The 25,281-nt window shown below is 56.0% G+C and overlaps 5 protein-coding genes and 1 non-coding gene across 6 annotated transcripts; 4 read left to right on the forward strand and 2 right to left on the reverse strand.

The window, feature by feature from the left end:
- Positions 1–355: 355 nt before the first annotated feature.
- C8A04DRAFT_t132 lies at positions 356–480 on the forward strand. The gene has a single exon. It is a non-coding gene; the product is annotated as a tRNA-Leu (tRNA).
- Positions 481–1,572: 1,092 nt separating this feature from the next.
- C8A04DRAFT_32101 (glycosyltransferase) lies at positions 1,573–7,348 on the reverse strand (the record flags this gene model as incomplete). The annotated part of the gene is made up of 3 exons (XM_062781978.1): positions 1,573–1,604; positions 1,685–6,954; positions 7,044–7,348. 3 exons carry the CDS (start codon positions 7,346–7,348, stop codon positions 1,573–1,575), a joined length of 5,607 nt encoding a protein of 1,868 aa, XP_062633721.1.
- A 3,577-nt stretch (positions 7,349–10,925) lies between these two features.
- Positions 10,926–16,527, forward strand: C8A04DRAFT_15015 (glycosyltransferase; the record flags this gene model as incomplete). Its single annotated transcript, XM_062778327.1, is given in 3 exon segments — positions 10,926–11,224; positions 11,238–14,987; positions 15,090–16,527. The coding sequence occupies 3 exon segments, from the start codon at positions 10,926–10,928 to the stop codon at positions 16,525–16,527; spliced, it is 5,487 nt and encodes a 1,828-aa protein (XP_062633722.1).
- Positions 16,528–17,685: 1,158 nt separating this feature from the next.
- On the reverse strand, positions 17,686–21,543 carry C8A04DRAFT_39952 (uncharacterized protein; the record flags this gene model as incomplete). The annotated part of the gene is made up of 6 exons (XM_062784771.1): positions 17,686–18,435; positions 18,522–18,802; positions 18,868–21,095; positions 21,166–21,275; positions 21,343–21,413; positions 21,471–21,543. The coding sequence occupies 6 exons, from the start codon at positions 21,541–21,543 to the stop codon at positions 17,686–17,688; spliced, it is 3,513 nt and encodes a 1,170-aa protein (XP_062633723.1).
- An 810-nt stretch (positions 21,544–22,353) lies between these two features.
- C8A04DRAFT_32104 (uncharacterized protein) lies at positions 22,354–22,757 on the forward strand (the record flags this gene model as incomplete). Its single annotated transcript, XM_062781979.1, has 4 exons — positions 22,354–22,368; positions 22,429–22,469; positions 22,526–22,594; positions 22,667–22,757. 4 exons carry the CDS (start codon positions 22,354–22,356, stop codon positions 22,755–22,757), a joined length of 216 nt encoding a protein of 71 aa, XP_062633724.1.
- A 658-nt stretch (positions 22,758–23,415) lies between these two features.
- On the forward strand, positions 23,416–24,952 carry C8A04DRAFT_15003 (branched-chain alpha-ketoacid dehydrogenase kinase; the record flags this gene model as incomplete). The annotated part of the gene is made up of 2 exons (XM_062778322.1): positions 23,416–23,648; positions 23,707–24,952. 2 exons carry the CDS (start codon positions 23,416–23,418, stop codon positions 24,950–24,952), a joined length of 1,479 nt encoding a protein of 492 aa, XP_062633725.1.
- Positions 24,953–25,281: the final 329 nt, after the last annotated feature.

Genomic DNA, 25,281 nt, shown 5'->3' on the forward strand with positions numbered 1-25,281 from the left:
GTGAGAGTAACTAGGGTGGTTTCATGTTATCCTGTGGAGGGTGATTAAGGATGATTTGAGTAGATATCCAATGAAGCCGAGCATTTATCCTCGAGCAGTGAAATGTAAATCCCTCTTTTCACTCCATTAAGCTGAAGATATTATACGTAACCCCTATTTGCAGGCAACTCACCTTCATCCAAAATCCAGGGTTAGGGTTACCCTCTCCCCACAACCACCAACCAACCTCACCCCCTTCCCAAAACAAACTCCACCCAACTCCACTCCCACCAAAAAAAAAACCCCAAAAAAACCTCACGCACACTCGGCACATAACGCAGATTCCCGACTTCTGTTCTTCAACATCCAATCAAAAGGCAAGGTGGCCGAGCGGTCTAAGGCGCCACGTTAAGGATTAATCCTTAATTAACTCCTCCTCTTCTGAAGAGCGAAGATGCCCCGTGGTCCGAAAGGGCGTGAGTTCGAATCTCACCCTTGTCAGATAACTTTTGTTTTTGTGAGCTCTGAGTATTTGAGTATTTAGTTAGCTCTTTTTGTTTTTGTTCGTTGTTCCCCATAAGGGGGGTTGTGTTTTTGTTACTGGGTGAGTGATGGGTTGTAATTAGCTTCCGTGTTGTGGGATGAGAATCTATAACTACATGTGCATAGCTATCAATGTCCCTACCTTGATAGTTCAAGATATTAAAATGAAGAATAACCTATTATCAGAGGCAACCACTTTAGCCCGGGTAAACACACACACGCACACACACTCTCCCAAAGAAACACAAAGACACACACAAAACAAGTCACCACTAAGTTTCAAAACCAACACCAACTTCTCATTCTCATTCTACGTCTCCAACTAACATTCTCCTCCCTCCCTCCTGCATTCTCTCTGCTCCCCTACCCATCTTTCCCAACAACACACCACCTCTCTTCCCACACACACCCCATCCATCCATCCATCCATCCATCCATGCAAGCATTATATTATTTCCAATGGAGATAAAAGCGCAAACCAAAAAAGAGAGAGAAATGTCCGGCCAGTCTTCCTTCCCTCAAACCAACAGGACCAGGAAAGGGCTTCACCCACTCGGCACTAAAGGAGATAAGGTAGTGCGTACAATCCATCCATCTGTAGCTGGGCTTTGTATGTATGTATGTACACACGTACTATTACTATCCCGAACCATGTCATGACGGTGGTTGGCAACCGATCATCCTCGAGTGAGCAAGTGAGAGAGAGAGAGACACAGAGACAGTACACATGCTAAAAACAGGGAGAAGAAAGAAGAACCAAAAAAAGTTCAGAACTCGCTGCTGCCGGCCAAGACGCTTTCCCTTATTAGCAAATAAAAAGAAAAGGAGCCAAGGCCGGCAATGATAATACTAATAGTGTAGTAGTAGGTGTAGTAGTAGTAGTGGTGGTGGTGGTCAGACAACCCAAAAATGAAAAGGACAGACAAGGAAAGAGAGAACAAGAAAAAAAAACCAAAAACCCCCAGAGCTAGTAGATACAAAACAGATTTAGAAACCAACGAGGAAAAAACCCCTTATGCATGCATGCGTTGCGCGCCGATTTCCAGTCTACTACAGTTGTCCAGAAAGAATTGCTTCCGTTGCTGTGACACACAAACATAAGTCAGTGATACGGTTACTCAAAAACAACGGTGCCGAGGAAAAGAAAGAGAAAAGAACTCACCGCTATTAATATAAGCCCTCCTCGAATCAAGCGGCACGCCAAACCGGCGTTCCAACTCCAGCTTAACCCCCTTCTTGGTCACCGTCATCAGATCCGCCGTCCGCAAAATCTCCCTAATCTCCGCCAGGAGGGCATCATCACTAGGCATGCCCGCCAGGTTCGCCATCTCCAGCTCCTGCTGCGACGGCGCGGGGCCCATGAACTGCGACCCGCCAAACTGGCTCTGCCGGTTGTTGTTACCACCGCCGAGCATCTCCGACGCCGCAACCGACATGCGGCTGCCAGCGCCTGGCATGGCTGGGTACCCCGAGATGGAGCCGGGGCGGCTGGGCGTGTACCCACCGTACTCCGACATGGGGACGTTGGGGCGGGTGGCGTAGGAGTAGCCCGAGGCCTCGGAGCGGTTGTCGTCGTGCAGGCCGCCGGCTTGGGTCTGAGCCTCCCACAACTCGGCCTGGTACTCCTCCCACTTCTTGCGCGGAATGCTGGCGGGGTCAAACTTGCCTTCGTCTGAGATGACAATCTTCTGGCCCTTCTCACCGGCCACGACACGTGTGTTACCCCAGTTGAAGTCGTCCATGTGCCAGAACGAGTACAGCGGGAGCGCAAAGCTGAACACGGGAACGGCCAGGATATACAGAATCATCCAACCGATCATTTCCCACTTGCGGCGCAGGATGAAAATGATGGCTTGCAGACCGTAGATCGCACCGATGAGGACAAACGCGGTGATAGGGACGACTGTTGCCTTCTGTGCGACCATGACGACGAGGTAGACGATGTAGGCAAGGGTAACCGGCTGAACAATGGTGGACAGGAGATCGACAAAGACGATGAAGCGCATGCTAAAGCAGCAGAAACCGCAGAGCTGGTTGAGCGGGATGAGTTCCATCAGGTTGTGCACGGTCGAGTTGATCCAGCGACGACGTTGCGAGAGGAACACCTGCCACGAGTCGGGAGCGATGGTCCAAGCGTGGGCGCGGAAGATGTACTTCGTCTTGTACTTGTTGTGGTACTTGAGCAGCAGTGTCGTCAGGTAACGATCCTCACCCAAGTGGAGCAGGTTCTTCATGTGCAGCGTGTCCACACGGATGGTTGAGTACGCCTCAACGACCTCGCGGCTGACAAACAGCGGCTTGCCCGTCTCGGCAGCGCGGATGCGGTACATGGAGAAACAACCGGGCAAACACGTGACGGAACCGAAGAGCGACTCGAAGGCCTTGGACAGGTTGTGCGAGATGTAGTACTCGTAGACCTGGATCATGGTGACAAAGGAGGCCTTGGCGTTGGTCAGAGCGGTTTCACCGCACACAGCGATGAGGCGGGTGTCGTCGAGGAAGGCGGAAACCATGCGCGTAGCCGAGTCGGGGGCCACGACCGTGTCGGCGTCGATTTGGAACAGGTATTCGTAGAAGGTCGGGTTGACGCCGATGATGTTGCGGATCTGGTGGTACATCTCGAGCTCGAGCGGGCTCATGGCGAGGTTGTAGTGCACGCGGTTGAGGAAGCGCATCAGGATCATCTGCGAGTCACGCTTGCCACGGTTACCCGGGCGAGACACCTCGGACGGCTTGCCGATCTTGACCACGACGAGGAAAGGCACAATGTGGCCCTGCACTTCGTAAAGACCGGAGTAGACCTTGCCCATGTTGTGCTGCTTCTGGCCTTCACCAAGAGACTCGAAGCTGAGCGGCTCAGGATCCACTGCCTCGGACACGCCCAAAATATCCAGCACGATGCGCGGGGTCGGGCGATCGTTGCCCTGGCCAATAATCATACCGTCGCAGATAATGACCAGCAGCTTGCGCTTGTCATCGTACTGCATGCGGGCAGCGGAATCGACGGCGCGGCGAATGGATTCTTCGTCTTCCGTGTAGGCGGGAATCTGGCACATGACGAACTTGTCCAAGTTCTCAGGCATGTTCTTAGTCCCGAACTGGAGCGCGGCGAAGAACTTGAAGGCGATGACACTGGCTAGTAGAATGGACACGGCCAGGACCAGGTACTCGGCAAACTTGCACCGGGCAGACGAACGGGTGTCCACATCGGCCACGTAAAAGAGGTTGTCGAGACACAGCTGCATGCGCTGCTTGGTCTGCTTGTCGAGGCCAAGAGACTGCCAGAGCGCAGTAATGTCGTCGCCGGATCGCTGCTCGAAGAGGTCGACCACGAGCGGGTGCAAGAAGTTGACGGCGTTCGGGTCCGTTGGTGGCGGTTGATCGGGCGGGCTCTGTTGCCGTCTGCCGTTGGCCGCGTACATGGTCAAATCGTAGATACGGCCGTTAAGGATGGCAATGGTCTGTGACTTGCCACTAAGCGTGGACACGTATTCGGCCGAGTAGGCCACATTGCCGACCTTGTAGTTGGACCTCATCATTTGAATCTGCTGCGAGAACCAGTCTGGGCGATAATCGCCCGTGAACCAGCGGAAGTCGTGGTACTTGGCGTTGACGTCCTGGCCGCTGATAACAGCCGCCAACCCGGTGACGTTAGAATTCCGGTAGTCGAGCAGCACCGACTCGTCGACCTGGCCGTTCGGTCCTTGGCAAAGCGCCGACACCTGGACGGGGAAGAGCGAAGTAATATCCTTGCCGCTGTACTGGGTGAGCATCTTGGTCGGGATATACCTTGGGTAGTGGCGCGGGATGAAGCCGCCAATGTCAAAGACCTGACCGCGGATGGCGGCGTAGGCACTGCGGCCGTCCTGGCCGTCGTAGGAAGAGAGCTCATCCGGACTGAAGACGTATTGCTTGGGGCAGATCAACATGGGGAAGACGACGATGAAGAAGGCGGAGAGGAGACAGCTGAACCAGATGATCATGTTGATGGCCAGCTTCTCACGCCACGCCATCCGCACGTCCTTGCGCGGCATGCGGCCCAGCTTGCGGACCAGGATGTCGGGCACGAAGAAGGTCAGCAAGTGCACCAGGAAGACCCAGCGTTTGCGGCTGGGGCTGTCCCGGTACTCCTCGACCTCCTGCATGTCTTTCTCGTTGCCACGCTCCGCCATCTGCTCGCGTGTGTCGAGGTTCTTGAACATGTCGCCGGCGCCAAATGCCGAGACTCCAGCGTCTGACCGGGCGTCGACTTCGGTAGCACTGCTGAAGTAACCGCCCTTCTTCTCACCACCAAAGTTGTTCGGCGTGGGACCGCCGCCAGACATGAGCAAGCGCTCCTTGGACACACCGAAGGGGTCCGCCGGCGTGCCCGTGCCGTCACCCGCATCGGAAGGCAGACCGTACCGACCGGACTGCGAATAGTCATCGCCCAGCCGCGCGATTTCCATCCAGCAGCGTTCGCTGAGGAAAACACCAGTGGCACCGATGGCGACCTCGTTGCTCGGCCAGCGCTTTTCATCAACGATCGACTCCACCTTTTCGCGTTCGCTGCCCACGAGCATGGTCTCGGTGTCCGCGAGGCCGAGGAACTCGCCAAAGGGCAGGAACACGCTGAAGTCAGCGGAGCGCAGGCGTTGGCTGATCTCCGCGATACCAAATGTCTGGAGCTGCCCACGCACGCACTTGCTATCGAACTGGTTTGCGATACGCCTGTCGTTGGGCTTGAGGCAGAACACAAAGTAGCAGTTCGTGCCCGGTGCCGTGATCGATTTGGTGACATTGTTGAGCGCAGAGAGGAACTGGCCGGACGCGCCCTGCTCCGAAGTACCGAATGTACTGGCTCGCTTGGCGTCGCCGGCGTCGCTGCCTTGATCAGAGAGGTCCCCGGCATTGGCAGCAGCAGCCCGGTTGCGAGCAGCCAGGTTGCCATTCCGCCCGCGCTTCACCATGACGCTGGGGGCACGCATTGGGCGGGAGCTGACCGAGGCCTGCATAACCGTGGTCTTCTCCTTCGGGTGAACAACGGTCTTGAGCACATCCTGGCCAAAGAGACGGGCAACGAACGCGCTCTTGCTCGCATTAATTAGGTTCATGAGATCACCCGAGATGACCTCGCCGTTCTCCTCCACCAGGCCCTTGATAGGGTACTCGACCTCACCAGCGAAGTGCTTGACGGTGAAGGTAGCGGCGGTGTTTTCCGTGAAAAAGTTGCTGCCCGGAAGCTTGGCCGTGGCAGCACCGACACCAATGGCCGGGTTCTTGCCCTCGAAGCGCTTGCGTAAGCTCTCCAGTAGCTGCATGTCGGTACGGTGGCGGCGGGTCTGGTCATCGAGGATGCTGAGGAGACCGTTGCCGGGCTTCAGCAGACCCTTGACGGCGTCCGAGTTGTCAAAGTAGCTGGTCGCGGGCACAGACACCTCTTCCGTCTCGAGCATGTCCGCCTTGCGGTCAAAGAAATTCTGCAACGTCAGGTTGTACAGAGACTCGGTCGCGGCGTTAGCCAGCAGCTGGTCAAGCGGCGAGTCGGTCGAGGCCTGTTGTTGGAAGCCCGGGAAATCGACAATGGAGATGGTGTTGGCGATCGAGGCTTCGGTGGCACACAGCCTCTGGTTGATGCTCTCAATCACATAAGCCACCAGCAGCGAGTATAGCGTGCGGGCGAGCTCGTTGGCATTGCCCCGCGCACCGACCGGGTCAAGCATGACGGTCACCCTCTCCTTGTGAATCATCTTGGTCTTGTAACCAAGTGTTGTCTGGAGCTCGGCAGCACCGACGCCCAAGAAAGCTGCAATGATACTAAGGACATCCTTGTTCTTCACAGTGGTGGTGGTTTGGCCGCCCTCGTGCGAAAAGCCGCCGCTGTCGTCACCCGTTGCAGTGGTGTTGGAGGTCGTCTCAAACTCCAACTGGCCAATGTGTAGGATGCTAGCGAGAATCTGGCAGATTTCGGCAATCTCGCTGCGGGGAAACTCAAGTTTCCGCAGCGCAGTCTTGAACAACTGGAACCCCTCGGCATCGTTGATGCCCACCTTGAGCTGGGTCGGGTGGCCCAGGTACTTCCACCGCCTCTCGGGCCCGTCAAACCCCAGATGGGTCTTCTCTGCTGAGCTAGTACCTGAAAGCAGGTAGTATAGCACGTGGAAGTTGCGCTCACCCGTGGGAACGTCTGTTATCCTGCTCCGCTCCAGCCGATGGTCTAGCAGCTTCGCGCCGAGAAGAACCGGGTTTGTTGACGATGTTGTGTCGTACTGAAGCTCGTAGAAGAGACCAGCCTTGGAAGCCGTTGGCGTCGTCGCAGTCTTCGTGGTCGTGAGCGTGTCAAACACGTACGCGGCGAGAGAGACCTTGTTCGAGAGAGGCGTCGAGGACCGGTTGAGGAGGGAAGTCAGGAGATGAGATCGAACAGTGGTCTTCCCGGAACCAGATTCACCGCTACGGAAAATGTTAGTCAACACATGTCACCTATGCTACACTGTCATCTGGCACAACTATTTGCAGCACGAGCCGGGGAGGTGCCATACAGAAAGAGAACTGCCTGATTTTCTTGACGATGTCCCATCCTGATCAAGGCCCTCTCGGCCATGTCTTCCGCCGCGGCCTGGGCAGACGAGTCTCGCGAGCCATCGCCCTTGGTGGAGCCGGAATACGTGTTGGTGCAGATAAGCGCGTGGGACGAGAGCCGCGCGGTCGGGATCGAAACATGGAAACGGCTCGCGAGGTGTGCCGTCAACTGTGTATCGGACTGGGAATGGGCGGGTAGCGAAGGCAGCGAAGCCTGGGTGTGGGCTCCGCCGCCGTTCCCGCCGACTGGGAGGTTGAGTGCCATGGTGGTGTATGGCGTGGCCGAAAACAGGCCGTGATCGAGGCGTCGGCGTTCCTGCTCGTGACAATGGCTTCGAGGAGTTGAGCCACGGGTCGATGCGGAAGAGTTCAGAGCTGCCGTTCGGAATTTCTCCCAGAGGACAGCAAGCCACGGCCTTGGTGTCCGGCCCCGTTGGCGACGGCGGCACGGGCCTCGATTTCCGCAATCTCGATCTCGTCACGCTAATGAAAATTAAAATAAGGCGTGAGCAGCCGAAGGGGAGCAACAGAGAGCCGCAACAGCCAGGAAGAGCCCGGCAGAGCCCAGGAAAGAATGGATGTGATATGGAGATGTGCGGTATGTTCCAAACAGCTAAAGATGTCTAAAACGAAAGTCTCAACAAAGAAGAAGGACGCGGGCAACAGCGAGTGTGTGACAAAATGACAAAATGTTGTCTGGCCTGAGCCGCGGGGAGAGAACGTGGGAGTTCTTCTGGTTGATGGGAATGGAAACTGCTGCATGCGTTTCGCTGGCCCAGCAGTTCCAGGTTCCTTTCCACAGCATACGCCCACTGGGCACTCACAGGCAGGCGCGTTCAGGGGGGGGCTGCTTGGCCGGGCCCCAACCAGGGAAAGGGGGAATCGAATGTTTTTTTTTCCAGGCAGGTATCCCTGTTACGGCAGCCGCGATTGACCAAGTGCGCAGAATTTCCCACATGAACTGGCCCCGCGGACGGACCCCGCCTAATTGGCACGAACGCAGGGGCGCGGTTTAAGCCGGCGTGCCGGGCAGGCATTGGATCGCATTCCGGGAGTGTGGCTCAAAATAAACAAGATCTGGAACACAACGCTGTCTTCCAATCTTGTCGTATCCTTGGGAAAGCCCGATGCAGTTTTCTCTACCGAGCAGAATTCGCCAACGCCAAAATACATGAGCCTTTGAGCCTACCGGTTGAGAAGAATTAATTCTTCACATACACACTCAACCTCCCTTTCTGCTTGGCTCACTCTGCTTCTAGGAAAGCGCCGGCGCGGGTGCAAGACGAAGCGATTCCCCGATTTCCTGGCTTTTCTGAACCAGGATCAACAGCGTTCGCCGCACCAGCCGGGACCCCGTCCCCACTTCGCATTTCAGGAGAGCAGGGATCACCCGTTCAACTGTGAGATCTGGCTAGGCGACAGCCGCCGGAGGTCTTGGCTACGCGATAGATGCATAGTGGGTTCAGAGGCCGCAGGTGTTCGACCAACTCGAGATTTTTGTCTGGTGCTTGGTTGGCTGCCATCTCTCAGTTGCGAGTTGTTGTCTGAGATTCAGACATCGGTGTGAAAAAAGGTCTGGTCGGATCATTGACCGCATCAACTTCTGTTTCTGCACATTTGCATCGACATCAACAGGATTTTCGGCAGATTTATGGTTATTCCAAGCTTCCGACTTGGATTCCTCGTACAAACAGTCAAATTGTTTCGGTGGACAACGTAATGCTGCGTGTTGATTGGGGCGGTCGATGGGTGGCGACACAAAGGGCATCTTCCCGTCTCCACCCACCCTCAAGGACGCAAATCCCCAACACGAACCGAGCCTCCAGATGCCGCCATCGAGGCTCATACATTACATTTTTCCGGCTCCATCAACCCGCCTCCTCCTGTATGCGGCGAGAACAAGTTTGTTGTGCTGCGCCGGACGACACTCCAGACTACGTTTGAGAAAACGCTGCTTTGCGGCTCACTCCAGGCAGAGTCTGAACTAAGTGGTAGGAGGATTCCAACAGGAAGAATGGCAGCGGCGTCGATGATGCCCACCGTTCATCGCAAGTCCGAGTTTGGACGAAAGACAATTGACGACCAGCCCTTCTCTGCATCCGAACCCCAGGTTTTGGCGGACCGACACGATCTTCGCTGTGCGCTAGGATTCTAACACCGGAGCTACACTACACTAGACTGTGTCGTGGACATTCCCGAGACACAACATATTACACAATAACCCGCCATTCCGTCCGCCTTTTTGGGCACACCCTGCGGTTTATCAGCCAGCGGGTGTTGATGTGCGGACTGGAGATTTATGGGAAGCAGAATACGGATAATTCGTGTATGTAGTTATTGCCTAGCTCGGATCACGAACGAAGGCAAAAGAAAAAGAGGGAACACTCCACACGGAGCCGCCGGCGGGCTGCGCCTTGAAAACCTCGGGTTCTCGGTCATCGGCCGGGCTGGATGCATCGACGACAACCCGTGGAGCTCTGGTGTGGTGTGTTCAGGAATGCAGCTTCTTCCACACGACACCTGCAATGCCTGTTTATGGGGTGTTGGAGCAGCGGGTGGGCTGCAGCGCATGATGTGGGTGTTGCCAGGGCCTCGTATTCACCAGTGGCCCGCCGGGAGCTGCCGTGGGAGACCCTTTTTTAGGCCTCTGGGGTCTGCACCGCCGCGCTGCTTCAGATGCCATCCTCCAGTCATCAGACGCCACCATCGTGGGACGGCGCGGAAAAAAAAATTAACGAAGCTTCGTCAGACGACGACGGGAATGTATGACAGCGGGGGTGCAATGCTAAGATCAATGGAAAATGGGAAATCTGCCCGTTCATGTCGTTCTGGCTGTCCGCCTGTTTCGACGGAAAGCCAACGATGTATGCACAAAACAGTGTTGCACAACGGTTTCCTATGCATTTCCGTCTAATTGCATACGTCTGGGATTTTCCACGATGAAAATTGCAGTGATTGGCAAAAAGCATGGCGTCTCCGGGCGACAACCATTCCAGGCCCAATCCGGCGAAATGCCCAGACTTAACGCGGCACATCATGCAAATCCTGACCCACCCCAATGTTTCTCCAGTCAGCTCGCCTCGTTGCAATTTGCGCATCAGGAGCTTTCAACCGCCGTAGCCACTCCCGGACAACCGCCGTGCATCTTCTTCTGTTTTCTGGGCAGGAATGGTCCCCTGGCTTCCTTGGAGGCACGCCCTCGCGTCTGCCACCAGGAGCCAGCCCACTGCAACCACGCTCGTTTGTGCCTTCCCATGCGTGTCTTTGCCTGGCCTCCCCTGGTCCACCCGCCGCCGTCTTGCTGGGCTATCTTGAGATTTTCCGATCTTGCCTTCTCTGCAATTTGGCACATTGTTTCCCTCGTTGACCTCTCTTCACCCCGTCTCACTCGCTCTGACGGCTTTTCCTTCCGGTCATTGATTTTCTCTTGCTGTTGTTGTTCGTGAGGCTGATACCGAGGGAAGAGCAGTACTGTTTTCTCTCTTGACCTCGTTAATAATTTTTGTTTTTTTGACGTGGCCTGCTAGAGATAGGGGTTACCCGAGGGGACATTCAGCACCGGGTCACTGGTTGCCGCCGCGACCAACCCGCATCCCACTACAGAACCCGCACCGTACCGTCCCTCTCGATTCCTTGCACAAGAACATTCGCTAGGTTTTATATCGATATCGACCTCTACGCGCCGCTTGGGCGGCCTTCGACACCATCCATACTTGGATTCGGGGGTTTGTTGACATCGCCGACGAACGCTCAGATACCTCGAACAAAACCAACACATCAGCACCAGATCTCGCCCTCGGCCTCCTCCCTACTGGGACGCCGAAGGACCACCAGCCGCCACCATGGCGAACCGCATGTCCATGTACTCGATGGCCTCGGAGTCCGGCTTGGGGGGCTCTCGGGGCGGCCAGCAGCCGTCCCAGGTCTCGACGACGACCCTGCTGAACTCGATCCATAACATTTACCTTTCCTCCCAGCCATACCAGCTCGACGCGGGCACCAGCCTCGTCGTCAACACGTGGTTGACAGCCTCACAGCCGAGCCCGACGGGTCTTGTCGGCGGAACAATAGATGGTGACTTGGTGACACGAGCGTGGGAACACGCCCGTCGTCGTGCCGAGGATGGCTGCATCATCTTCGGGTAAGTTAAGGAGAATACAGATCTGTGTTCCATTCTTGTACTCCGTGCTAACGGTTGTGATCAGCTCGCTGCACACCTCCACTCCTTCGTTGCTACGACCTGCCCTTTCCTCGCTTCCTGTCGCCGTCCCGAGCTCGATCCTCCAGTCGCTGCAGGCCATCGAGCCCTTCCTCCGATGTGTAACACCATACAACCCCTCGACCCCCCGACAGGTTGCCCTCGGCGTTACTTTGACGCTTAACCTCACCGGCAAGATCGTCGGCGGTTCCGTGGCTCTCTCGCAAGGAGGAATTGACACGGACAAGGGCTTGCTGCGCATCCCGACCGAGCCTGGCAACCGAGCCTTCGACGTCTTTTACTACCTCCTCACCTCGGCCTCCACACCGGCCGAACGTGAATTCCTCGGCCTTAAGGGCGCCTCGAGCTATAACTTGCTAGCGCGCTCTGGCACCTACGATCCCCCGTCCTACCTACCCACCGCTGATGACGGCGCAGCGGCGGACGACTTCCGCACCGCCCTCAAGGAGATCGGCATCAAGGGATCTGCCCACCGCAACTTTATCTCCACTCTCGCTGGTCTGCTCAAACTTGGCAATACCATCGACTATAATGTGGACGAGGATGTCCTTGATGAGGTTAGCGAGGATGTTGGTGGCCTCCTCGGCTTGGAGCCGGAGGTCCTCGCCAGGCAGTGCACCACAGATGATCGTGCTACACTCCTCGGGGGACTGTATGAGGCACTGGTAGACTGGGTGATTGCCAAGGCCAACGAGGCCATTGCCGCCCAAATGGCCCGCATTAAGGACGGAGAGGAATCGGCCGACGGCAGCCAAACTGGCCGGACCCCTAACTCGGTTGAGGACAATGGCGATACCGTGTGCCTGCACTTCCTCGAGCTTCCTGATCCCAACCTCGGCAAGGCCGTTGCCATGCGGGGTATTTTTGATGATAACCAGGGCATCAATTCCGAGATGAAACAGGATGGTGTCGAGGTGGCTGCGGTTGGCAGCACTGTTCTGCGGGAGATGCAGACTGCCGTCGCGGAGGCCGGCCCCGAACTGGGCATCATGGTGGGGTCGCTTGGTAGGGAGCGGCAACACATGCTCGAGAAGCGGGAAGAGGTCTTGGAGAAGGTGGCGCTTTCGTCCGAGGACGACGGGTTTTTGAAGCAGCTCTTGATTCCCGTAGCTGCTGAGGGCATCAACCTTGGTCGCAGCGGGCGTATCGATTTGCCTGCCCTGCTCAGCACCAGCCGCGCCTGGTACCACCTCTGCATCCACCCCACGGATGAGTCGCCAGCTAGCCTGGCTGCTCTGCCCTCCGTCAACTCGGCGTGGTCGGCTGGCACCGTGTCTAGACAACTGCGGGCCTGGCGGTTGCCCGAGTGGGCCAATCGGCGCAGCAAGCAGCTCGACTACACTGTGGACTTTGACTTCGAGGAGTTTGTGTCCCGGTATCGCATGCTTGGCTGCATGGACGGCCGAGATGGCATCGAGAGCTGGATCCTGGAGCGGGGTTGGGCCAATGGAGAGGTTGTGCTTGGCCGTGAGCGTATCTGGATGAGGGAGAATGCTTGGTGGGAGGCTGAAGCTGCCCTTGATCTCCAGCCTGGCGATGCGGAGCGGCTTGGGAGCATGCCTAACCTTGGTCCTCCGACTGGCCTCGGGACTGGCTACTCGGCTACCGGGAGTGGCTTCTTCCCTCCTCAGCCTTTCCAGGACATTTCCTCGAACGGCAGCCGTGAGCAGCTTGTTCATCAAAGGAACATGAGCCAGGCGACCCTCGCGGCGGCCGCTGGCCAGCGCATTGGCACTGGGGCTACCCCGTCCATTGCCCCGACTGCCATGACCGGCATGCGCAATGTCGCCGCCGGCGACTATGGCCTCGGCAGTAAAGGCGACACCCACAAGGGCGATGTCTACTACAACGAGGATGGCCAGTTCGTCGGCCTTGAGAGCGACCTTGCTGCTGGCAAAAAGCTCGAGGAGCAGCCCATTTCCCCTGGCCGCAGGGCGTGGGTTATCATCGTCTGGATTTTCACTTTCTGGATTCCCTCCCCCCTCCTCCGGTATGTCGGTCGTATGAAGCGGCCCGATGTGCGGATGGCGTGGCGAGAGAAGGTGGTGCTCTGTTTCTTCATTATCATCTTGAACGGTATCATTGTGTTTTGGATTATCTTCTTCGGTAAACTGCTCTGCCCCAACTACGACAAAGCCTGGCTGCGGAACGAAGTCAAGAACCACCAGGGCGCGGATGATTTCTGGGTCAGTGTCCACGGCAAGGTTTACGACATCTCCAAATTCTGGAAGCTGGACCACGGTACGGACGCGTACCCAACCACGCGCGAATACATGGAACCTCTGGGCGGCCTTGACATGGACAACTACTTCATCGTGCCCCTCACTCTCGCATGCCCCGGCTTGGTGACAGACAAGACGGTCCAGCTCAATCTCAACAACAGCGACTCGCAGGAGTGGCAGCTGGCCATCCACGACTCGGGCTACTACGCCAGGGACCCCACCGGGGAAATGGGGAAAGAAAACTGGTACAGCCAAAAGTTCTTGCCCCGCATGAAGGAGTACATCACCGGCGATCTCGTCTGGAAACCCAGCCAGATCTGGGACGAGGGCAACAACAATCAACGCCCGTGGTTCCTCTACGAGAACAAGGTCTTTGATCTGACCGACTACATGCACACGCTGAGGGTCCAACGCAATAATCCCCGCTGGACCTTCCTCAACGCCAAAATGGTCAATCTCGTCAAAAACAACCCGGGCCAGGATCTTACCGATCAGATAAACGACATGATCCGGAATGCCAACGCCACCGAGACCGTCAACATGAAGAACACGATGAACTGCCTCAACAACCGGTTCTACCTCGGCATCACAGACTACCGCGATTCCGCCAGGTGCCAGGTGAACACGTGGATCCTCATTGCCTTCACGGCGATTCTCTGCTCCGTCATTCTCATCAAGTTCGTGTCCGCTCTGCAGTTTGGCTCCAAGCGACGCCCATCGCCTCAAGACAAGTTCGTCATCTGCCAGGTGCCCGCGTATACCGAAGGCGAAGACTCGCTGCGGAAGGCGCTCGACTCCCTCACGGCCCTGCAGTACGACAACAAGCGCAAGCTGATCTGCGTCATCTGCGATGGTATCATTGTCGGTGCCGGGAACGACCGTCCCACGCCCAAGATTGTCTTGGATATTCTCGGTGTTGACCCCAAGGTCGACCCGCCTGCCCTGGCGTTCAAGTCGGTTGGTGCCGGCGGCGACCAGCTCAACTACGGCAAGGTGTACTCTGGCCTGTACGAGTACGAAGGTAACGTCGTTCCGTATCTCGTGGTCGTGAAGGTGGGCAGGGAGGCAGAGCGCGAGAAGGCCAAGCCTGGCAATCGCGGCAAGCGTGACTCGCAGATTCTGCTCATGAGCTTCCTCAACCGTGTCCATCACCGCGCGCCGATGAACCCGCTCGAGCTGGAGATGTTCCACCAGATCAACAACATCATTGGCGTGGATCCCGAGCTGTACGAGTACCTTTTGATGGTTGATGCCGATACCTGTGTCCGCGAGGATTCGCTCAACCGCCTTGTTGCTGCGTGCGCCAACGATGCCAAGATTGCCGGTATTTGCGGCGAGACGAGCTTGCAGAATGAGGAACGTTCGTGGTGGACTATGATCCAGGTTTACGAATACTACATTTCGCATCATCTCGCCAAGGCCTTCGAATCTCTGTTTGGCAGCGTCACTTGCTTGCCAGGATGGTATGTTCCCTTCTCTCTTTTTCCCCCTTCTTTCCCCTTTCTCTTTATTTTGGGCGGTTGATATTATGATGGGCGAACTGGCAAAAACTAACAGCTGTCCAGTTTCTCCATGTACCGTCTGCGAACTGCGGACAAGGGCCGGCCTCTCATCATCTCGGACGACGTGATCCGCGACTACAGCGACTGCAACGTGGACACGCTTCACAAAAAGAACCTGTTGTCGCTGGGTGAAGATCGTTACCTGACCACGCTGATGACACGGTACTTCCCGTACATGTCGTACAAGTTCATCCCGGATGCCTACTGCCAGACCGCTGCGCCCGAGAAGTGGAGTGTCTTGCTCTCCCAGCGTCGTCGTTGGATCAACTCGACCATCCACAACCTGGTTGAGCTGATGTTCCTGCCTGAGATGTGCGGCTTCTGCTGCTTCTCCATGCGCTTCATCGTGTTCATTGATCTCTTCGGTACCATCATTCTGCCGGCAACGTGCGTTTACCTCGGCTGGCTCATCTACACGGTCGCTACCCGCACCGGCCCGTTCCCCCTGATTTCCATCATCATGTTGGCCGCTGTCTACGGCCTGCAGGCGCTCATCTTCATTCTCAAGCGCCAGTGGCAGCACGTTGGCTGGATGATCATCTACATCATCGCCTTCCCGGTCTACTCCTTCGTCTTGCCCATTTACTCGTTCTGGAACCAGGACAACTTCTCGTGGGGTAACACGCGTATCGTTATTGGCGAGTCGGGCAAGAAGCAGGTGGTGGCCGTCGACGACGAGGGCTTCGATCCCCGTGCCGTGCCCCTCCAGCGCTGGGATGACTACGCTCTCGTCAACAATCTTCCCGGACGTCGCGGTGGACACCCGGAGAAGGCCGGCATGGAGGGCGGCATGGGCATGTACGACGAGAACTACGAGATGGATGATATGAAGTCCGTTTACTCCTCGGTCCGTCAGCCCTCGGTCCTGAACCTCCCTGGGCGTGGCGTTAGCGCCTACATGCCTCCTACTCCTGGTACCCCTGGCACCCCGTTCACTCCGATGACCCGCGCCAGCACTCTTATGGGGACCACCCCGTACACCGACAACCCGAACGCCGCCGCCGCCCTGGCCCATCGCCAGAGCATGATGTCGATGGGCGGCGCGGGCATGGACCAGCGTCGCTCGCACAGCCCCTATGTGGACGTCCCACGAAGCAACAGTGCGGCTAACATTCGCGGCATGAGCGCTACGCCACCGACTCTCGGCGTGGTCGGTAACAACAACCGGATGTCGACAATGTCGGCGACGCCAAGCCGGTTGGGCTTGCACTCGGACCTGAGCACGGGCTCGTTCGGCGTGGGTGGCTTCGGTGGCGGTGCGATGGTGGATGACGGCTCGATTATTGAGGCCATTCAGGCGGTGCTAAGGGAGGTGGACTTGGACACGGTCACCAAGAAGCAGGTGCGGGCGCTGGTGGAGCAGAGGTTGCAGACGGAGCTTACGGGGGAGAGGAGGACGTTTATGGATCGGCAGATTGATAATGAGTTGGCGAATATGTGAGTTGGGAAGGGGGAAGGAGTAAAGTAAGATAGGGGGAGAAAATAACTTAATGGAAGTTGGATGAGGTAAAGAAGGGAGATGGGATTAGATGCAGTAGGCCAGCCAGCGGTTTGCTTTTTTTTTTTTGGCTTGGTTTGAGCGGCCATGGTTTTAATGGGCTGTCTCGATAGTTTTTGTTGTTGTTAGCTTTGCTCTCTCTCTCTCTCTGTGGCTCTTTTAAGGGGGTTTCTTGGATTATTATGGGTTTTTCTCTTCCCCTCTCTCTTGTCTATTGTTGTGGTTTTCCTGGCTCGTCTGGCATTGGATGGATTGAGTGATCCAAGAATGCAGCAGGTTTCTTGCTTGCTCTCTTGTCTGTCTCTTTTGGATCATTGCCAGTTGTCGTCGTCGTTGTTGTCATTGTCATCATCATCATCATCAGCATCATTGTCATTATCATCAACCATTGAAAGTCTTTGTCCCAATTCCTCTTAGTCTTCTAGTCTTGCTTGGTCTGTCTTATCTCGTCTCCTGCTTTTTGGGATTGATTGGTTCTTGTTTGATACGGGAGTAGTTGAGTTGAGCTGAGTTGAGTCGTAATGTACTTAGGTTAGTAATGTGATGTTGAGGAACTTAGTTTTTGGGTGATCTGTGTGTGTGGTGTGTATGCTGTGAGTGGTGTGTGGTATGTGTGGTATGTGTGGTATGGGGAGTGTCACGTGGGAGTGGAAGTTGTGTGGTGGTTGAACTTGCGATGGCTTGAGTGAGGTGGTTAGTTAGTTTCTCTATTTCCACTGTTGCCCACTATTGTCTGATCATCGGCGTAGATCCCATGTTTCTCATGTTTTGCCTTGGAAGGGCGACTGTAATTTTGCTAGCCGTCTGTTACTAAGGCGGGTTCTTGGGAGGGGTTTTTTAAATTATGGCCCTCCATTTGAGTTGGGCTGTTTTCGATACTATTGGGACAGGTTCAGATACACAAGGTATTTGTTTCACACGAGGTAGGACTCGAGAGAAGAAGGTATCCAAATGGACCAGATATCTTCTGGACTTGGTTTCGATTTCTATGATTGATTATACCGGTATTTTGCAAACACCCAAAAACAACATCAACCTCCACACCCCCCCTTTCTACTTTCTCCTTCAACCTTCGACCTTCACTCACTCCATAATTACTCTCTACCGCCTCCTCTTCCCACGACCACCACCCCCATCACCACCCCCCGCCTTCCTCTTCCGCCCCTCCCGCTCCCAAAACTCCCTCTTCTCCCTCTTCTCCCGATTCTCCAACCGCTCCTCAATATACGCAACCTTCTTCTTGTACTCCTCGCGCTTCCCTTCCTTCTTGGCCTGCCGTTTCGCCGCTTGGTCCTTGCGCAGCGTCGTGAGCTTCTGCATCAGGTCGCGGGCTTTGCGCTCTTCCGTCGCTCCCGCGCCCACGGCTACGACAGCCCGTTTCTGCAGGTAGGTTTGTTTGCGCTGGGGTTTGGTTTGGACGATTTGGGATTTGAAGGGGAGGCTGGCGGCCAGGGCTTTGGGGACGCGGAGGGGGTTGAAGTGGCGGGTTGGGCGGGCGATTTGGCGGTATTGGCTGTTTTTGAGTTGGGGCGTGGCGAGGTCTTGGTCGCGGCGGATTTCGCCGGTTAGGCGCATGCTTTGCCAGCCGATGAGGTTGGTGGAGGGGTTGTAGAAGCGGTGGGGTTTGATCGGGTACCAGGCGCGGAGGAAGACGATGTCGCTGACGAGGATTTTGTCTTCGAAGGTTGCGCGGAAGTGGCCGTCGGGTTTGGAGAGGGCGCGCTTGATCTGCCCGCGGATGCCGGAGACCGTTTTGATGGCGGCACCTTCGAATTTGGCGATTTCGAGGGAGGAGTTGAACATGCCTTTGATGAAGGCGGTGTTTTTGAAGATCTTGTAGGGGGTTCCGGTCTATGGTGTTGTTAGGTTTTTGTTGATGACTAGACTACTGACTACCCAAGACCGTGGGGAAGATGAAAGGATAGGGATGAACGTACCAACTTAAGCTTTTTGACGATCTCGGTGGACTCGTCAACGCTCAATACTGTACCCGTAGCGGCAATCCGGAACCCTGGGTTGGTGGAGGAAAAGGTCTGGAAACAGGCAAAGCCCGTGTTGGGGGCGATCAGGGGCCCGTAGAAGGTACCGAAGCAGTGCATATGCTCGGGCGTGTACTTGAGCATCCTGTTCCGCGTCCGGGAATCCGAGATGGAGTAGATGGGTAGAGACTGGAACCTCCGCCAGCCGAGCGAGAAGATCAGGGGGTCGCCCGTTTTCACTGTGAGAAGGAGTTACTTAGCGTTTGCGTGTGCTGTGAAATTGGACCACAATGAATAAACTTACAGATCTTCTTGTGCCACCGATGCCTCTTGATCCGGACTTGGACAAACCCGAACCTGTCCTCGGTGGCTGATAGACCGCCCACGACGATAGGCAATCGCGGTTGGAACCGGTTGACAAACTCGGCTGGGACACCGTCGAGGGTTATCTTGGCGTATTTGCCCGCGCGATACCCTTCGACCGACGTCCGCTGGGCCTCGTCGAGTTCCTCAAACTCGGCCTTGTTGATATCCTGCTGTTTTTGCAGCACGGCCTTTTGTGCCTCGTACCATTCATCTTCGCCAAACTCTTGGTCGCCGCCTTCTCTCCTCGCGACGGCCTTGTCGTTCTTGAACCCCTCGCGATCCTCCTCTTCAAAGCGTAGCTTGAGCTCTTCTTTGCGGCGCGCGTTTTTTGCTCGTTCTGCTTCAAGACTCTCCTCGGGCTCATCGTCGCTTCTCCCCTCCTCTTCTTCCTGATCGAGCCCGTGCGATTCCCCCGTTTCGAGATCCTCAAACGCACCATCGCCCTCATCATCTTCATCCTCGTCCCCAAACCCATCTTCGTCACCATCGTCATCACCAAAGTCATCGTCGGCCCCATCTTCATCAAGCAAGTTGGCCGTGGCGAACCGACTCCTCAAAGCTTCGACGGCGTCTGTGTTCGACCATTTGGCCGCCAAGTCTTCATAGTCAAACCGGGGAATCGACCTATCCTCGGCAAGGTCTTCCTTCTCGTCATTCCCAGTTTTCCGGAAGAAGGTGTCGTCATCCTGCTCGATGTCCTCCTCTGCCTCCTCGTCTTCTTCTCCCCGCCATTTCTGAAGCGCCTCCTTGGGAGTCAGACTCGTATCATACATGAACCTGGCCAGGTCCACTGCCCGATACGGCCGCCTCTTCCCATGCAGCGCCCTGGCACGCTCCATCATGTTATCCTTCCACTTGACTGCCGCACCCTCCTCGTCCGAATCGAATTCCTCGTTTTCATCCTCGTCGTCCTCATCGTCATCGTCCAGATCCTCTTCCCCGGACAAGGAGCCTAGGTCGGAGTCACTGTCGGCAAAGGCGACGTCGTCCCCTTGGTCCTTGTCGGTCTGTTTCCGGAACATTTTGCCTAGTTTCTGCTCATCAAACTCGGCCTCGACGTCAGACCCTTCCTTTTCCTCATCCTCCTCCTCTCCACTGACAAACCCTTCGTCCTCCGGCACATCCGCCTCGTCGTCCGACCCATTCCGCTCAAGGAAGCGGGCTTTCCTTTGGGACGTTCTCCCGCTGTCCGGATCCTCCGGTACCTCGGCAAGCTGCTCCCCAGTAGCAAAGAGCTTCACCCCCTTGTCGGTATGACCAAGGAGCCGGCGTTCACCCTGAAGATCGACGATGAGTTGTTCACCCTCCCCACGCTCTACGCCCTCGGCATCCTTGTCGAACGCGAAGCCCTTCTCCCTGGTGATGACGATGTGGTCGCCCGTGATCTTCATACCACTCCGGTCAGCCATCGGAGCCCACAACTTCTTGTCTTTCTCATCCAGCCGCCTCCTCCCTGTCTTTCCGGTGATCTTTGCCAGCGCTTGCTCCATGGCGGGCGTGGGACATGGGTCTGGGAGCACCTCCATGTTGGATATTGTGAAGTCTCCGAGGCCCGCAATGTGTATCCTTTGCCCCTGCGCGGCAAAGTTGGTGCCGCGGAGATAGCCCGACAGTTCGATGGACCGGTCGCAGTGCTCGTCCTCTTCGACTTTGGTCGGGTGGGTGATGTCTCGATAGTTGTCGATGATCGTGTAGGGGTGGGTGTTTCGCCAGACGAGCGGCCGGGGGTTCTTCATGACGGAGAGGAAGCGGGATAGGTTGTGGATTTCACGGTCGGGGTAGCGTCCGTTGAGAACACCGGACAGGTAGAAGAGATGGGCACCCTGGTAAAGTTCACTCCACAACCTGTGCTTTAACCTCTTCTTGGCGTCCTTGAGTGCCTGCGGCTTCTTGAATAGGTCGAGATGGGTGAGAATACCAAAGACGTTGCCCGGCATACCGGTCGCGGCGAGAATGTTGAGGAACTCCATCGTCTCCATCTCGAAGCCGTAATTCCCGTCGATCATCAACAGCACAATGTCGGCGACTTTGGCGATATCGACCATGGCCTCCAGCTCGTTCGGGCACTCAATGAATGTCAGGCGCTGTTTCTTGGAGGTGACGACGGTGATGGGCCCGACGGGGTCGGAGATGGTCTCTTTCGCATAGCGGCGGATGAATGATTTGCTGCGCAGTCGCATCACAAGTCAGCAACTCAACAATCTCTCTCCCATATCAGAAAACGAAGTATATTCACAGTAATGTTGTCTTGCCCACGCCGGGTGGGCCGACAATGGTGACGAGGCGCGGAGGCGGTTCATCGGGAAGACGGTCGACGAGCGGAACGTGGAGACGCTTCTCTTTGATCTGGGAGTGCGAGTGTCAGCATTGACAAGATGCGTGCTGAAGTTACCCAAGTAGCGCAAAAGCCTACATCGTGAGAGCGAGCCGCCTGTCTTGCAAGCTTTCCGGGGTTGGAAAAGGCAAAAGCCTTGGGGTTTTGGCCTGGAGTCGCGTGAGCTTCACATCAATCGCACTCCTTGAACTCGTACGGCTACCCACCGCCTTGATGTTGTGTCTTCTTTTCCTTGGACTTCTTAGACACCCGATGGGGTTTGTGCGTTTGGCCGTCCATGTTGACAACCCCTTTGTGGTGGTGCGTCGAGGTTTCGCTGCACCGAGTCCCAAGTCGCGGGTGCTCGCCTCAATTCAATTGCTCGCGCAGTTCACCATTTCCTTTGCGCAAAGGGCCCCAGAAATTTTTGGGCGGCAGTGATCTTATCGATAAGGCAGGCGGTAGACCCACCGTACTGCAGCGACATGGCGGGGTCTGCGCAGACACACCCAGACAAGCGCCGGTGGGGCTTCATGAACTTACATAGTAGACTCAGTACCACAATCGACCTGCTTGTTTGAGATAGTCGCAGGAAATGGAGCCTGCTGAGCTGCTCTGGTGTGGGAGTCTGCTGTGATAACACATTCAACAGAGCCGGCATGAATCCGTTCATTCAACGGTCGAGCATCCTCCCTCGGGTTCATATAAAAGGAATTCCTGGTTCATGGACACTCAACTGTGCTTCGTCAGTGTATTACGGAATTTGTACCCCATTTCGCCGTGTAAGTTGACAGCTGAAGCCGCGGGTAAGCGGGGCGGCTTGCTTGCACCATCCCATCCTACTAGGCGCATGACGTATTCCCCTCTTCAGGTCTTTCCCACGCCGCGTCACGCAAGCCTAAGGCTGGGCCTCCACGGCCTCCAACCTGGCCCAAACAAGCAGCTGGTTGCCCCGGTGTTCATCTGTGGTCAGGTATAAGTACCAAGACCCAAACCTCGGGTATTGCCAACCACATTTCCCTCTAACAACACAAACCACTTCACATCGCGAAGATAGCCCACGGATCCCTCAACACCACTCAACTACCTTCAACGTACACCAGAGCAACCATGCCTTCCTACATTGTACGCTTCTCCCATCACATGTGGACCCCGCAGCACGGCGATACTGACACGACTGTCTAGGTCACCCTCAAGGACGACGCGAGCCCAGAGGAAGTCGCCGCGTAAGGAAGCCTTCAAAAACATGACATCATGAGGATCAAATTGACACTCTATACAGGGCCAAGAAGCATGCTCAAGACCAGGGCGGCCAGATCAGCCATGAGTACAGCCTAATCAAGGCCTTCGCGTAAGGCTTCCCGACGGTTGAATACCTCACACTGCGCTTTCTTGACAGCATAACTAACGCAGTCGTTTGCAGAGTCACCTTCCCCGACGACGCCATTCAGACCCTGGAGAGCCACGAGCATGTTAAGGCCGTCGAGCTGGATGGTGTGGTCAATACTCAATAGAAAACAGGATGGGGAGTGAGACACCAGCCTGGAGAGTGAGAGGGGGAAAGGTGCGGGGTGTAATCGCGGGGCAGCGGGGTGGTGTTGCTGGGTGATTCAGCTGCTACTCTGCGCCTGCATTCACCAAGCAAAGACACTTATGCATTGCCAGATTTTACCGCCAATTCCGCTGAAATCATATTTTCATCCTATATTGTTGATTTCTAGATTTAAATTTGGTTCAACCTTTTACCCTGCATGAAATCCTAGCAATATGTTGCCAGGGGCTTGAGAATCTCGCGTGAGCCCCGTCCCAGGGCAGTAGGGCGCCTTACCCAATGCGGCTAGGCCTGTCGTCATAGGCTTGGATTTGCCCATGGTCTCGTCTCGTTGATGGCATGTGCCTGAAGGAGTCACACCACCGCAAATTCTAGAGGAATTGACCGCTTCTTTTCACAAACGGGCTCCCCTTCGAGTCGTTCTGCCTATGGTTTTCTAACTCCGACTTTCCTCATTCCCTACGGAGCTTCCAATCGACTTGAACGCCTTTGCAATTCCGGAAACGGCCCCCAACGACCTCCCAACGACAACGAGAAGCTGGTTTGTCTCCACCAGCGGGTACATACATACCCGCAGCTGATTGACTTTCCAACCCCACGACCCTGCGCAATATGCCGACATGAGGCGTTCTCTTGCACGGCCGCTGCGTTTCTTGCCCAGGAAGGCCCAGACCTTCAATGGCACCCGGAGAGCGGCGTCCACTCTCCAGCACTTGAAAGATGCATCGGTTGCGCATCATCACCCGCAAGCTTCACGAACCATCGAGCACGAGCCACGACGTCTTGATGTTGATGTCGCCCCCCATCTGGCAAAGCAACCTTTACACCCATTGAGTCTCGTGGACCTCGTCAAGTAACATACCCTGCCGTTATCCTTCCATTTCACTTGGGCCTGACACCTGACTCTTCAGACATGGCCGTCCTCCACTATCGGCCGAGGCGCTCTTAGCATCTGCCCGTTTTACCCTCTCGCTGCTCCCGATCCGACTCTCTCATCGTATCCAAGCCCTGCGAAACCTCCCGTACATTGTAGTGTCGAATCCTAATATCAACAAGATCTATAACAACTACCAACACTCGCTATCGACGCTGCTACCTTGGCAAGGGCGTACGATTAGCAATCTGGAAGATGAAATACGGTTTACCGAAGTGCTCGCGGAGCTAGTACAGACGCATACCGATACCATACCGATCCTTGCCCGTGGCTTTCTCGAGTGCCGCAAGTACATCTCCCCCTCCGAAGTGACCCGTTTCCTCGACGAGCATCTACGCGCTCGCATCGGTACACGCCTCGTAGCGGAGCAGCACATCGCCCTACATTTCAGTAGCACCCCGCACTTCGACCCGTCCGCGAGCCCAACGCCCTGCCCCGAACACCCCAGCTACATCGGGGTGATCGACACCGCCCTACGTCCCACATCAACAATCGACTCCTGCGGCGGTTTCGTAGCCGACATCTGCGAGCTCAACTACGGCGTGCGCCCAGAGTGGATCATAGACGGTGAACCCGACACCACTTTCGCCTTCGTACCCATGCATCTCGAGTACATCATCACCGAGCTACTCAAAAACGCCTTCCGTGCTACAGTCGAGAACGGCATGAGCCGCGAGCCCGTCGTCATCACCATCGCTCCCGAGCCGCCCGGCGCTAAGCCCCCTCCCAAACAACAACAACAACAACAACAACAACAACAACAACAAGGACAAGGCCAAGTACATCTCAGCCCGCCCCACGAATCCCGCGGCGCCTTCGACCGCGATACCATCGCCCCGCTCGACGACAACGCCCCCGGCGTCACCATCCGCATTCGGGACCGCGGCGGCGGCATCAGCCCGGACGTGCTTCCCAACATCTGGAGCTACTCCTTCACTACTTTTAACGAATCCGACGACGTCCCTGGTGCGGGAAGCGCGTCGTCATGGGCGGGCAGCAGTGGTCCCAGCTACGCCGGTGTCAGTGGTGGTAGTGGGGGGGATGGGCTCAGTGTCATTTCGGCGGCGAGTAACGGGAGTAGCTCGATTGCTGGGCTGGGATATGGCCTGCCGTTGAGTAGGGCGTATGCGGAGTATTTTGGGGGTGGGATTGCGGTGCAGAGTTTGCATGGGTGGGGGACGGATGTGTACTTGAGGTTGAAGGGTGTTGGGAAGATTGAGTAAGTACCTTGTTTCTTCTACGCAGTTGGCTACTACACGGGGAGTTGGCGAGAAAACCAAAGATGCTAACGAAATGGTGCGAGTAGGCAGGATACGACAACTGTGAGGAGGGTGCAAGGGGGTACCTAAAGGAGCATGGGATTTCACGAGGGGTTTTCTCCCTCTTTCCATTTTGGACATACGGACGGACGAATGGGGAGTTAGGAGCCTGTGGTTATGGCGTTGGTTGGCATGAATGTGTTTGAGTTGGCGAGGATTGTGGTTTTGGTTACACAGTAGGTGGTTGGGCGAAGGGAGGCTTGGTAATTACGTTCGTATTATGCAGAGGAGTG

This window comes from Dichotomopilus funicola (genome assembly GCF_033296635.1).
Source record: "Dichotomopilus funicola strain CBS 141.50 unplaced genomic scaffold C8A04scaffold_80, whole genome shotgun sequence".
Taxonomy (NCBI): Eukaryota; Fungi; Ascomycota; class Sordariomycetes; order Sordariales; family Chaetomiaceae; genus Dichotomopilus; species Dichotomopilus funicola.